Source organism: Protopterus annectens, chromosome 7.part0, assembly GCF_019279795.1.
Source record: "Protopterus annectens isolate FY-2018-M chromosome 7.part0, PAN1.0, whole genome shotgun sequence".
NCBI lineage: Eukaryota > Metazoa > Chordata > Ceratodontiformes > Protopteridae > Protopterus > Protopterus annectens.
Genome location: NC_056739.1, coordinates 121994665 through 122006787, shown reverse-complemented (window position 1 = coordinate 122006787; position 12123 = coordinate 121994665). Strand labels below are relative to the sequence as shown.

At 37.4% G+C, this 12123-nt stretch overlaps 2 protein-coding genes across 2 annotated transcripts in view; one reads left to right on the top strand and one right to left on the bottom strand.

The window, feature by feature from the left end:
• Positions 1-6952, bottom strand: part of LOC122805896 (histidine-rich protein PFHRP-II-like) — a 26874-nt gene extending 19922 nt beyond the window's left edge. Inside the window, exons 1-2 of the mRNA XM_044076144.1 lie at positions 6930-6952; positions 6268-6316 (exon numbers count right to left, since the gene is read on the bottom strand). Of these exons, the coding sequence (XP_043932079.1) occupies positions 6268-6316; positions 6930-6952 (72 nt within the window). The remainder of the gene's footprint in view (positions 1-6267; positions 6317-6929) is intronic.
• Positions 6953-8153: 1201 nt separating this feature from the next.
• LOC122805895 lies at positions 8154-10544 on the top strand. The gene is given in 1 exon segment (XM_044076143.1): positions 8154-10544. A coding segment is annotated over 1 exon segment (2391 nt).
• Positions 10545-12123: the final 1579 nt, after the last annotated feature.

Here is a 12123-nt window from a genome sequence, read left to right as displayed (position 1 = left end):
GGTGAAAGATAGTTTCACAGACTCTTCAGATTTTTGCCTCATATTTTTGGTCTATTCCTCATAAAATATGCTTTTTTCACTGGGATGATATGAGGACTGAAGTCACTAAATAATGACATACATTTAAGTATCAGACTTCATATCCTGCAGAAAATGTATCTTAACACAAACACTGTTACTCTAGCAACTTTCTAAGTTTATAAGAGCAATATTTAAAATATGTACCTATTTTTGGACCCTTGTCCCACCATTTTGTCAGGCTTTGTCCAGATTTCTTGCACTAAGAGGTTGAAAGGTATGGTGTTGAGTCCTAGGTTATGAAGTTGGTGTAGGGAAATAGGGTTCGAGACTGTAGCAAAGGCCTTGAAAAAATCAAGGAAGAGGGCAGACACTAGGTTTCCATCATTCCTAATTGTGTTACTGTATTGGTGAAACTAAGTAAAATGGTAGTGTTACGTGGTGGGGAAGAAAACCATGCTGAGATGAAGAGAGAAGGTTATTTTTTGTGAAGCAATGTAAGATCTGTGACTGGATACATTTCTTGAGTATTTTTGATCAGAAGGGGGGCGGCAATGGCCAATGGGATTGTAGTTTGGGAGGTCAGTTGAATGTTCCCTTTACAGAGGGGAAGGATGTAGCCATTTTTTCCTGATGGTAGGGACACAGGTCTCACTTATAGAGTGGTTTATTGGAATTGAGATGGGGTTGTCTATAGCTTCTGCAGCCATCTTAAAGTATTTGCCAGGTAGGTCACTGAGGGCCAAGGCAGAGGGTTACAGTTTAAGCAATAGTTTTTTATGTAAGCAGTGGCGACTGATATGAAGGAGAGGTTATGAAGAGGAATGGTTAGTGGTGCTGTTGACTTGTTGATGGTATTGGAGAATTTTGGATTAGTGATTAGACTGGTTGAATGAAATGGGAGTTGAAAGCATCAGCACAGCTGGCAAAGTTTTAATTTAATAGCATCTACTCAACTGATGAACATTGAAAGTCCCTGCTTAACAAAACATTTTCATATCATATAGACAAAGGTACATCTGCACAACTTAATGATAAATACATTCCCATGCCTCTATCATCCTTGATATGTTCTGAAAGTTTACTTCCAGTGGGTGTCCAAAAATCTCCATAAACAAATGTTATGAGATGCTGCTATAGTTTGGAAGTAGGTTCAAGAAATATATAGCATTTCATCTGTCTTTAACTATTCTAAATAAGGTCTGATCTGTCTACATGGAACACGTCAATATGCATTTATAAGTTCTTAGAAACAAGATTTATAGTGTGGGTTAACAACATGGAATGGAATATAAAGGCTTTCAGAAATTTATTTTCATTTAGCATTCCTGTCTTATAAATTCAGACAAAGAGGATTACTTTATAGAAACCAAAGTTTTAATTGAGAAAGCCAATGCAGCATTTCAAAGTTGAAAATAATGCCAGCAATCATGACCATCAAGCAGAAACTTTTGTTGGAGGTATTGAAAAGAAGCTAAGGTAAAGCACATTATTAAGCAAAGAAATAATGGCCACTTTGATCTGATCTACTCTTACACAAAAAAGCTTTATAACACACAACACACAACATTTCTTTCAAGAAAATTCCAGTGTGTGTGTGTGTGTGTGTGTGTGTGTGTGTGTGTGTGTGTGTGTGTGTATGTGCATGAATGAGTCAGTTATTTAAAACATTTGAGTCCAAGGAGAGAAAACATAACATGAAATGAGTGAGAACAGCAATGATATTGCTGTTGAAGGGCATTACTGTTTCAAGGCACCATACCAACATTTTTAAAATGGATTTTTATGCTTTAGTTTAAGGGTTACAGATATCTGGTAAGAAATGGAAAGGAAGAATTGACTGTCTTTTAAGTATGTATACTATCTTGGGAATAGCCGTAATGATTCAGCAAACAGCATTCCTTGGCTGGTTATCTTTGGATGAATGCTGCTGTTACCAGATTCAAAAATTATTCATTATGTGGAAACTAAAATTAATTAGAGTGCAGTTAATGGAAATGTATCCTGAGGTATCCTTCAACACCGCAGGGCACTGAATATGATTTAATACAGTTTGCTATCAAATGAGTTCACTTAGGTTCATATATACTTATAGGTTTATAGGAGATACAAGCCTAGCCAATATAACCCAATTTTACCCGATTTATGGCCCTTAGGGGCAAGAGGATGCCATGGATTTGTACCTGTGGATAGAGTATCTTACAGATTGCTCCTGTTTATAAGGGACATAGGCAGTACCCCAAGTTTGAATTTGTGATTTCTCCATCTGTTGATCCAAACTGCGTTTGAAGAGGGCCAGGGAAGGGCTTTGCTTAATGTGAGTAGAAAGCCTGTTCCAAAGAAGGGGCAATCTCTGAGTCACATATCTGTCTCTCCAGCATGTTTTGTTTCAGTTGCTGACTAAGTTTAGGTCCCGAGTTCGGGTGACCATCATGCTGCTTGACTTGGAGGATATGTAGCAGCTCCATCATGCTGGATTTGTGAGTGCCTTGTAGGTCAAGTATAGATCACCATTTAATAGTCGAACGAGACAGTGATTGGGTTTTTAGTCTGTCCACATGTATTAGTTTAATGATCAGTGATGATTATCAGAGGTCAAGTATAGGTCACCATTTAATAGTCGAACGAGACAGTGATTGGGTTTTTAGTCTGTCCACATGTATTAGTTTAATGATCACTGATGATTATCAGAGTCCCAGCCATGCATTCTCAGTAAGTTTTTATCTCTCATCTTTTTAGTACAATGAATCCAGGAACCTCTGTGATATGTGTATAAATAACCAAGGAGCAGTCAGACGTTTGCAAGTTACCCCTGTCCATAAGGGACACTGGTGCCATTTCAGGGGTGAACTTAATGTTTTGTATCCATTCATCCAGATTATTCTTGAATAGAGTAAGAGATGGACTTTGTTTTACATGGAGAGGAAGATGATTCCAGAGAAGTGATATTTTCTATGACACATTCTTCCAGCATGTTCTATTTAAGTTGCAGAAGAAATAGAATTCTATTGAGCAAGTGTTTGTGCCACTATTGGACTTGCGTATTAGATCTGAAAAAAGGATGTACTTGGTAGCAGCTCTGTAAGTTAGGCAAAGACTGCCCCTTTCAATATGTGTAAACCATGTGGGGATAACATGGTTATTCTCTGATCCTGATAATATGGGTTAGTAGGGGATTTGTTTGCTATTTATCCTTATAGCAAGATAATTATTTTCTGCTGGAATAAATAACAGCCATGATGACTGTAGACTACTGAGTGCTGGTCTTTTTTTTGTTTTGCATTGGTTGTTTTTTGACTGTGCACTACACCTTACTTGTGGGATATCAATCTTGGATTAGTAGGGGATTCACACTGATAAAGACTTCATTCATTGACTGGCAGAAGCTGAATTGGTGGAATAAGGTGAACTAATGCAGTTGCTGTGAAGTACTGAGTTGTCAGAATAACATTCACAGTTGTGGATTATTATATGGGCAAAACAAGCAGTCACCTGGGGCCTGCAACTTTAGAAGGGGCACTTTGCCGTCCAACAAAAACAATTTTACTCAGTTGTGCCTATAGCAGGATTAAAACTTAAACAAAAAAAACTCAACTCTTCTTTTATGGCCCTCTTTGTACTTAGTATGGGAGGTAGCAGCAGGCTCCACCCTCCCCAGCTATAACAGTTCTGTAGCAGGTTCCACCCTCCACCTACCAGTATAGCCAATAGCAACCCTTCTCCATGGCACGGTCTGATATCCAGTCGTACATGATGTATATAGCAGCATTTTCCACCCCCAATAGCAGAAATGGAGGAAGTATACGGCATCAGGTATGTAATAGCAGGTTCAACAGACAAAAAAATAAAATAGATCCTACTTTAGTAGCATACAGACAATTAAGAAACCTAACATAACAACTTATCACCAAAGATAAGAAAGCCTGTTACTCAACCAGTCAAAATGTATGCAAAAGTAATCCAAAATTGTTCTATGACTGACTCAATAAACTATTAAATCCTGGGCAAGCTACATAGCCAACATCAAACACACAGAAACAAAATGATACCATAGCCAACTAATTTAATCCCACTTTAAACAGAGAATACAGTCATTAACCAACTAGATAACTAATCATTCTCTTGATGGCCCAACTAACTCATTCAGCATTTCTCGTTCCAACCAGTTCCCACAGGTGCCATCAAAAAAATACCTAAAAAAAAATGAAAGCTTACTGTACCTTCCCTGGACAAACTACATGCTCAATATCTTAAAATAGCAGCTGATGCAATTCCATATTCAGTCTCAGTTCTGATAAATCTATCTCTATCTGAAAATAAAGTCCCCTCCCTATGGAAAAATCATTCCTTATTCCACTACACAAGGATGGAATCAGTACAGATCTTTCAAACTTTAGGTCAGTTGCCATTTTATCTCATCTATCAAAAATATTAGAAAAATGCATTCATGTAGCTTCTCAACTATCTAATAGATGACAAGCTTCTGTTTTCAACCCAGCATGGTTTCCATCCTTATCACAACACAACTGCTGCTTTGCTGAATTTTGTTAATGCTATCAATACCCATAGACATGCCTGGAGCCTAGCCTCCACCATCTTCCTACACTTATCAAAAGGCTTTGATACTGTCTCCCACAGGAAACTCTTACATAAATTCTCATCCTTAGAGCTCACCAATTCTTCACTGTAATGTTTCCATACCTACCTGTCAAACAGAGCATAAGGAGTGAAATGGAAAAATGATTTCTCCACCATCTTGCCAGTAAATATTGGTGTCCCACATTGATGTATACTACACCCTATACTTTCAACATATTCATCACGGGCATCTACACTGCTACAAAAAGGCTACCCTTATTCAATATGCTGAGTATACTGACCTTAATCCGCTTTATCAAAATTCCCTCTAAAGTCCAAGACCTTACACAACGATCCTTGTTATAGATTAAAACATGGCTATATAATTCACAACTGCTTCTAAACCCTAACAAAACTAAATTTCTGCACTTTACCACAAAACACATCTCTACCAAAGCAACAGTATTCACTTTTGTCTCTGTTAACAGCACCATGACAAAGCAACAAACCACAAAATATTACTGGGTATCATCACAGATGACCAGTTGAAATTTGACCACCACGTATCACAAGTGGTTAAAAACTTCATCAAAAACTAGGTACATTATACAGAGTAAAAACTTACTTCACTGATATAGCCAGAAGATATATAGCTTCTGCTTTCTTAAGGACATTTCTCCTTTATGCTGTCTTAGTTTTCATAAACCTTCAAGCCTTACAACTATCCAGACTTGAGTAACATTATAATAAAGTAGCCAAATTTGCAGTGAACTATGACAATAGAATACACCACTGACTAGCACTCAGAGAATGTAATAGGTTAAAGCTACCACATTACCGAGCTTTTTTCTCTTCTCTACAAAACACAGACTTTTCCCTGTGCCAGAAAATTGCCCAGCCATTAACAACTTAATACAACACTACTCCACAACAGAATTATACTCTGCAGAGAAAATCACTAATCCCTAAAACCAAATCACCTAGTACTGCAGGTGACTCTCTATATTCAAAGTAGTTTAGCTAACCTATTACAACCACATCCCGCTACCATTGAAATTCATTCAGAATGTAAACTCATTTAAAACGCAACTAAGACTTCCACTATCAAACTGTTGGATCTGTTCTTATATAGCGCCAGGATATGTGCCTATGTTATCTGCAGCTTACCATATCATCAAGAAATTTCTCCTTTCTCAGAATCCTATGCCCCACAACCAGTCTTTACCAATATCTGAACAGTTTTACTAGCAAATACAGGCCATATACATAGTTTACGAGACACTCCTTGTCCCCCACCTCTGTACTTCTAATATATAGCCATATGTAATTGTCTCTGAACCTGCTTAATACCCCACCTCTTAACTACAATATTAACATTTTCTGCCCTACCTAGTTCCCTTCCTCACCACCATTTCTTTGAATTTCTAAGTTCCAGATTAGCGATTTATCTATCTAACAAACCCACTAATATACCTCTTCAAATGCTGAATATTCAACATCTACTAACTGCATAAGTATATTTTATACTGTAATAGTTGCCTTTATTTCATATGACTATAATCTAATTAGCAAATCTATGTGTAATTGATAATGTATATTACATAGTATCTGTTCATGTATATTACTGAATGTCTGTTTAAAAGTGTTTGTAATATGTAGGAGCTGTTTTACCCGGGGCTCCTCTGAAAAGGATTTTTTGACTAAAGCCAGTTGGACAAACCTAGTAAACAAAAGCAAAATAAAATAAATCAAAGTTAAAAAAAAGAATTGTCACAATGCTCTGATGGGGATTTATCAATGTGCTGCAGTACTTAAGGATGTGTATCAGTGTAGCAGTAATGAGAAGATGGGGGGTCCATGAGCTTCTTCTGGTGGGGGTGATCTTGTACAAGTAAGTGAGAGGAGGCAGGGGTGTGTGTGTGTGTGTGTGTGTGTGTGTGTGTGTGTGTGTGTGTGTGTGTGTGTGTGTGTGTGTGTGTTCCTATACTACTAGAACCCTACAAAGGCCAGATCATGTCTGCTAGATCCAATGGTTGAAACCTGTTTATTACTCGTAACACTGTCTAGTGAGTCACAGAGTAGGCAAATGGAGGAAGAGAGAATCAAACCTTTGCTACGGGAAGCAGCACAGTAAGAGCTTGGATCCTCAGTCCTCTGCACTTGTTGCCAGACATCCACAGACTTTTTCATTTTCTGATAAATCACTGAAAGTTAGAACTCACTGAGGTTTACAGTCAGCCAATGTTAGTCATTAGAGTTTATTTGCTTTTTTGTTAACAAAATGCCTGTTGTTCTGTTATGTTTTAAGTTGATTAGGTTAGTCTGCCTCTTACCTGTCTTCAGTTTTGCAGAGCATCTCTGATTTGCCTGGTGTTTATGTCCTGTCCCTCATTAATTTATTTATTTTCCAGTAAATTACTGAGGACTCCTGTAAGTCAATAATAAGAGGCATTACAGTTGTATAGTTGTATTGATCAGGAAATGCATGCACATGCAACACTTATTATTCTGTTAATGATTTAAGTGATTTGGAGTTGTCTCACACTTAAGGCTTCTTGTGATGCATTTATGAATTACTGCTAGAAAAGTAGAAAAACATGGCGCCGGTGTGGTTGGCTTGCCGTTTGTTAGCTTCGTTTGTTGCTACTTGTTTTTGTTTGCTTGTCGCGTGTGTTATGCAAAACGCTGATTTAGCACTAGTGTACGATCGTCAAGTGCTTTTGGACATTGGTTCTTCTGCCAAAGTTTTGGATTCGTCGTTTTCGGTGAATGGATTTTGTAATATACCCCCTACTTACCTGGATTGTTTCTTGGAGTATAGCGGAACAGAGCCATGGTTCTTTTCTTCTTCCAGGAGGAAGTTGAGGAAGCGTAGAAGGCGAGGCTGTCGAGGAGGTTGGCTGGTTAAGCTAAAGGCTTTGGTGACTCCTTTCTCTGGTAGTCTGAAGATGGAAAAATGGATTTTTACTCGGCCCTTGGTGGATTGGGAGATGTTGGATTCTGTGGGCTTATGGAGTATTCCTGTCGTTGATTTCTCTATGGGGGATTGTGTTTCCTTCTCATGTTATCAGCAGTGTTGTCGGAGTAGGGCTGCTCTGGAGAATTTGCGACTAGTACCTAAAGCTTTGAACGTTGTGGAGGTTTTGAATTTGAAATGGGGTTTGGTAAATGTCAGGTCAGTGGTTAATAAAACATTTATTTTGAAAGAATTTTTTAAGACACATACTTTGGATGTGTTTTGTTTAACTGAGTCCTGGTTGACATCTGGTGAATGGAGTGCAGTAAATTAGTTGGTACCAGCTGATTGTGTTTTTGTTAATGTACCAAGAGCATCTTGGCATGGTGGTGGATTGGCAGTAGTTTGTAAAGCAAATCTACAAATTAAACAACTTTACCCCACCTCTATTTTCAGCAGTTTTGAGCTGTGTTTATTTGAACTTGGACACTCAAGTCCACTTTTTTGTGCAGTGATTTACAGACCCCCGAGATATGATAAGAATTTTATTCAAGAATTTTCTGAGTTCCTAGCTGAATATGTTCTGAGATATGATCAGGTTATGTTACTTGGAGACTTTAATATTCATGTGTGCTGTCCGGGAAAGCCACTTGTTTCGGAGTTTAATGACCTGGTGAATTCTTTTGGCTTAAATCAGTTTGTTAGTGGGGCCACTCAGGAAAGTGGTCATACATTGGATCTTGTACTATCACTTGGGTTCAATGTGACAAATTTGATTATTCAAGATGCTGTGTTTTCGGATCATAAGCCTATTTTATTTGGTGTTATACTGCCTACAAATGCTATTAAATCTGTTGCACCAGTAAGGCTTTGTCGTTTTTTTAGTCAAGATACCTCAGTGAAGTTTTCATCTTTATTTAGTGAGGTGTTGACTTGTTTTCCAGAATATTCTTCATCTGACGGTCTGTTAAATTATTTTAATAAGACTTGTAAAGATATTCTGGATATTGTTGCACCATTACGCATGAAGAGGAAAAGTTCAGTGATAAACTGGTGGTCAACGGACGCTACTAGAGCTGCAAGGAGGGAATGCAGGAGATGTGAAAGGAAATGGAAAAAGAGCAAACTTCATGTGTTCCTAATTGCCTTTCGGGAAAGTTGGAAGGTTTATCAGGATGCTGTATTATCTGCAAAGAGGACATATTATTCTAATCTTGTTAATGTCAATTCTCATAACCCGCGGGTTTTGTATGGTGTAATTGATTCTGTTCTTAATGCACAAGATTATTTTCCAGTTAAGGCTTCAACTACAGTGTGTAATGAGTTTTTAAAATTTTTTCTGGACAAGGTTTTGAGGTTGAGATTAGTTGTATCTGTATGTTCTCTGCCGGATATTTCTTTGTCCGTTTCAGAGAAGTTGTGTGTCTTTCAGCCAATAACTTTGGCTGATTTAACCAAATTAATGTCTGAAGTTAAGCTTAGTGGTTCTCCTGAGGATATTTTACCTCCTAGAGTTTTGAAGGATGTGTTTCCAACAGTAGCTTCGGTTTTGTTGGAAATAATTAATACCAGTTTGGTTTCCGGGGTTGTGCCTGCTGACTTTAAAAGAGCAATCATTCATCCACTATTAAAAAAACCTGGGCTTGATGCATCTGTATTGTCTAATTTTAGGCCAATCTCTAAGCTTCCTTTTTTAAGTAAAGTGATGGAGAGATGTGTCTATGGCCAATTGTTAGATTTCCTGAATGAAAATAATTTTTTGGAAAATTTTCAGTCTGGTTTTAAACCTATGCATAGTACTGAGACAGCTTTGCTAAAGGTTTTAAATGATGTTTTTCTTATCACTGATAGTGGAAAATTTGTACTGCTTGTTTTATTAGATTTAACAGCTGCCTTTGATACAGTAGATCATGAAATATTGTTGTATCGACTTGAGCATTATGTGGGTATTACAGGCGTGGCTTTAAATTGGTTTCGATCTTACCTGCTAGATAGAATGGTGTGTGTTCAGATGGGTGGGTTTACATCTGATTTTGTTCATCTTCCTTGGGGTGTTCCGCAGGGTTCAATATTGGGACCTTTATTGTTTTCTGTGTATATTTTGCCTCTGGGTGATATAATGCGTAAATATGGTATTGATTTTCATTTATATGCTGATGATTGTCAATTGTATTTACCTTTGGATGAGGCTGATGGTTGCTCAATTTCAAAGGTGTTGGATTGTTTGTGTGAGGTTAAGCTATGGATGGCAGAAAATTTTTTGAGTTTGAATGAAGGGAAAACAGAAGTAGTACTTTTTAGTCCTAGTCGCCATGCTGATTTTTCTATGGTGGACTGTGGTGTATTAACTTCTTATTTGAAGGATTCTGTTGTAAATCTGGGAGTGAAGATGGATAAAGATCTTTGTTTTAGGGGACATATAAATGGGGTGGCGTCATCCTCTTTTTATCAATTAAGGCGCTTGGCTAAGGTAATTCCATTTTTGTCTAAAGGTGATTTGGAAGTTGTTGTACATGCATTTATAACCTCATGCCTCGATTATTGTAATTCTATTTTATTTGGAGTGAGTCAAGGTGCTTTAGCCTGTTTGCAGCTTGTTCAAAATGCTGCTGGGAAATTCTTGGAGGGCAAATGAAAGTTTGACCATTTAATGCCTGTATTGGCGGCATTGCATTGGTTACCTGTTTTTTACAGGGTTCGTTTTAAAATTTTGTTATTGGCCTTTAAAGCTTTAAATGGTTTAGCGCCAGTATATCTGGCAGATATGCTCCATGCTTATGTTCCCAATCGGACACTTCGGTCAGAAGATCTGTCTCTACTTGTGGTTCCCCGGGCACAACTAAAGATGAGGGGTGATAGAGCTTTTTCTGTCGCAGCTCCAAAACTTTGGAATGAGCTTCCATTATACATTTGACAGTCTTCTTCTGTGACAATTTTTAAACAAAATCTTAAAACTTATTTTTATGAATTGGCCTTTAATGAGGTGAAATGATTCTTAATGTTGTTTTGTTTTATGTTATTCGTTATTTTTAGTTAAATTTTAATTTTAATTTTATATGTTATTTATTGTTTTTTGATTATTGTTTTGTAAAGCACTTTGGTGGCATTTATTGTCTGTAAGGTGCTATATAAATAAATTTTGACTTGACTTGACTTGACTTAAGGCTGTGCAATATTAATGCACTGCTTCCTTTAGTTGAAAGTACAGGGTTTGAACCCTTTCACCTCCATTTGCATTCTGTTTGACTTTGAACAAACTGTAATTGATGATCACATCTGTGTGTGTCTGTATAAATACTTGATTCTTGTATCTGTCTATTCCACTCATGACTGATAGTTGGCACAGAGGGTAAGGCTGAAAGATGTAGTTCCTGTGGTACAGGATTTGATTCCCTCAGACTTCATTTGCCTACTATATGACCTTAAGCAACTCACTTACCAGGTAGTGCTTTGGGACAACTTGAAAGTTGGGCTAGGCTCCCCAATGGTCACTGGACTGCAAGCGTAGTATCCATCTATGAACTAGAGTAGCTGTTGTGAAAAAGAAAGATATTGATTTTAGTAAACAGGAGTATCATCATACGAGCCATGTTTTTTGGGTGTCTGATTGATCCCTGATTTCCTTGTTTTGGTGAATGCTGACAGTGTGGTTATTACTTAGGTATGCATAAATTGGTCAACATGAAGTCTATGAATTTCATGCTAATATTTTAACTAAGAATATATTTTAATTTGGCTTATGTTTGTGGGAATACAAGTGTGAAATGCACTGTGTTTCAGCTACAACAGTTTGTCTGACACCTAGTTCAGATGAGTAAGGCTAGGAGATGTTAAGCAGTTGTTTTCCATAGTGCAGGGTTTGATTCTCTCAACCTTTGTTTTTTCTTGTGTGTGTGTCTCTGTTCAAATTACTTCACCAGACTGTACTCCTGGGCTGCTCCTGAAAAGGGACACTTATGTCCAGTGGGCTGCCCAAGACTGTTAGTAAATCTGTTGCTCATTTGTTTTTTGAATTTCTGCGCCCTTCTCATAGCTGATAACTAGTACGTCACTGGATGCTGTTTGAGTATGAATTCCAGCATGTCTCTTGAATTTTAATGGGTTGCCAGATACATTTTCACTAAATGTGAATTTCTAAGGGAAAGAAGTCTGTTTTCGATATGAAAGTGTTTTGTTTTGTTTAGAAAATAGCTGTCAGTGTTTTTGCTGTAAAAGTTGAAATAAAAGTTTTAAATGAAATCCAAATCTCTTTGATATTTGTAAAATTAAAGAAAAAATGTCCTGTACATTAAAGTCAGAACTGAAGGAGAATGAATTATTTATTCATATGAGACACACTGAGGCTTTAGTCTTTAGGAAATATTCTATTTTGCCCCATATGGACAGTTCCTAATCTTTTATTTTGCTTTCCCTTGAAGAACTCCTGTTCAGAATTATTGTTGTCTGTGTGGTCTAAACTGTAGCAATTGCTTTGTTACATTGCAGCAAGCAGTTTGCTACAGTTTCTTTTTTTTTCACTAAAACATGAGTGCTGTAGCACTCCATGCATGCAGGATGTATACTATAGCAGC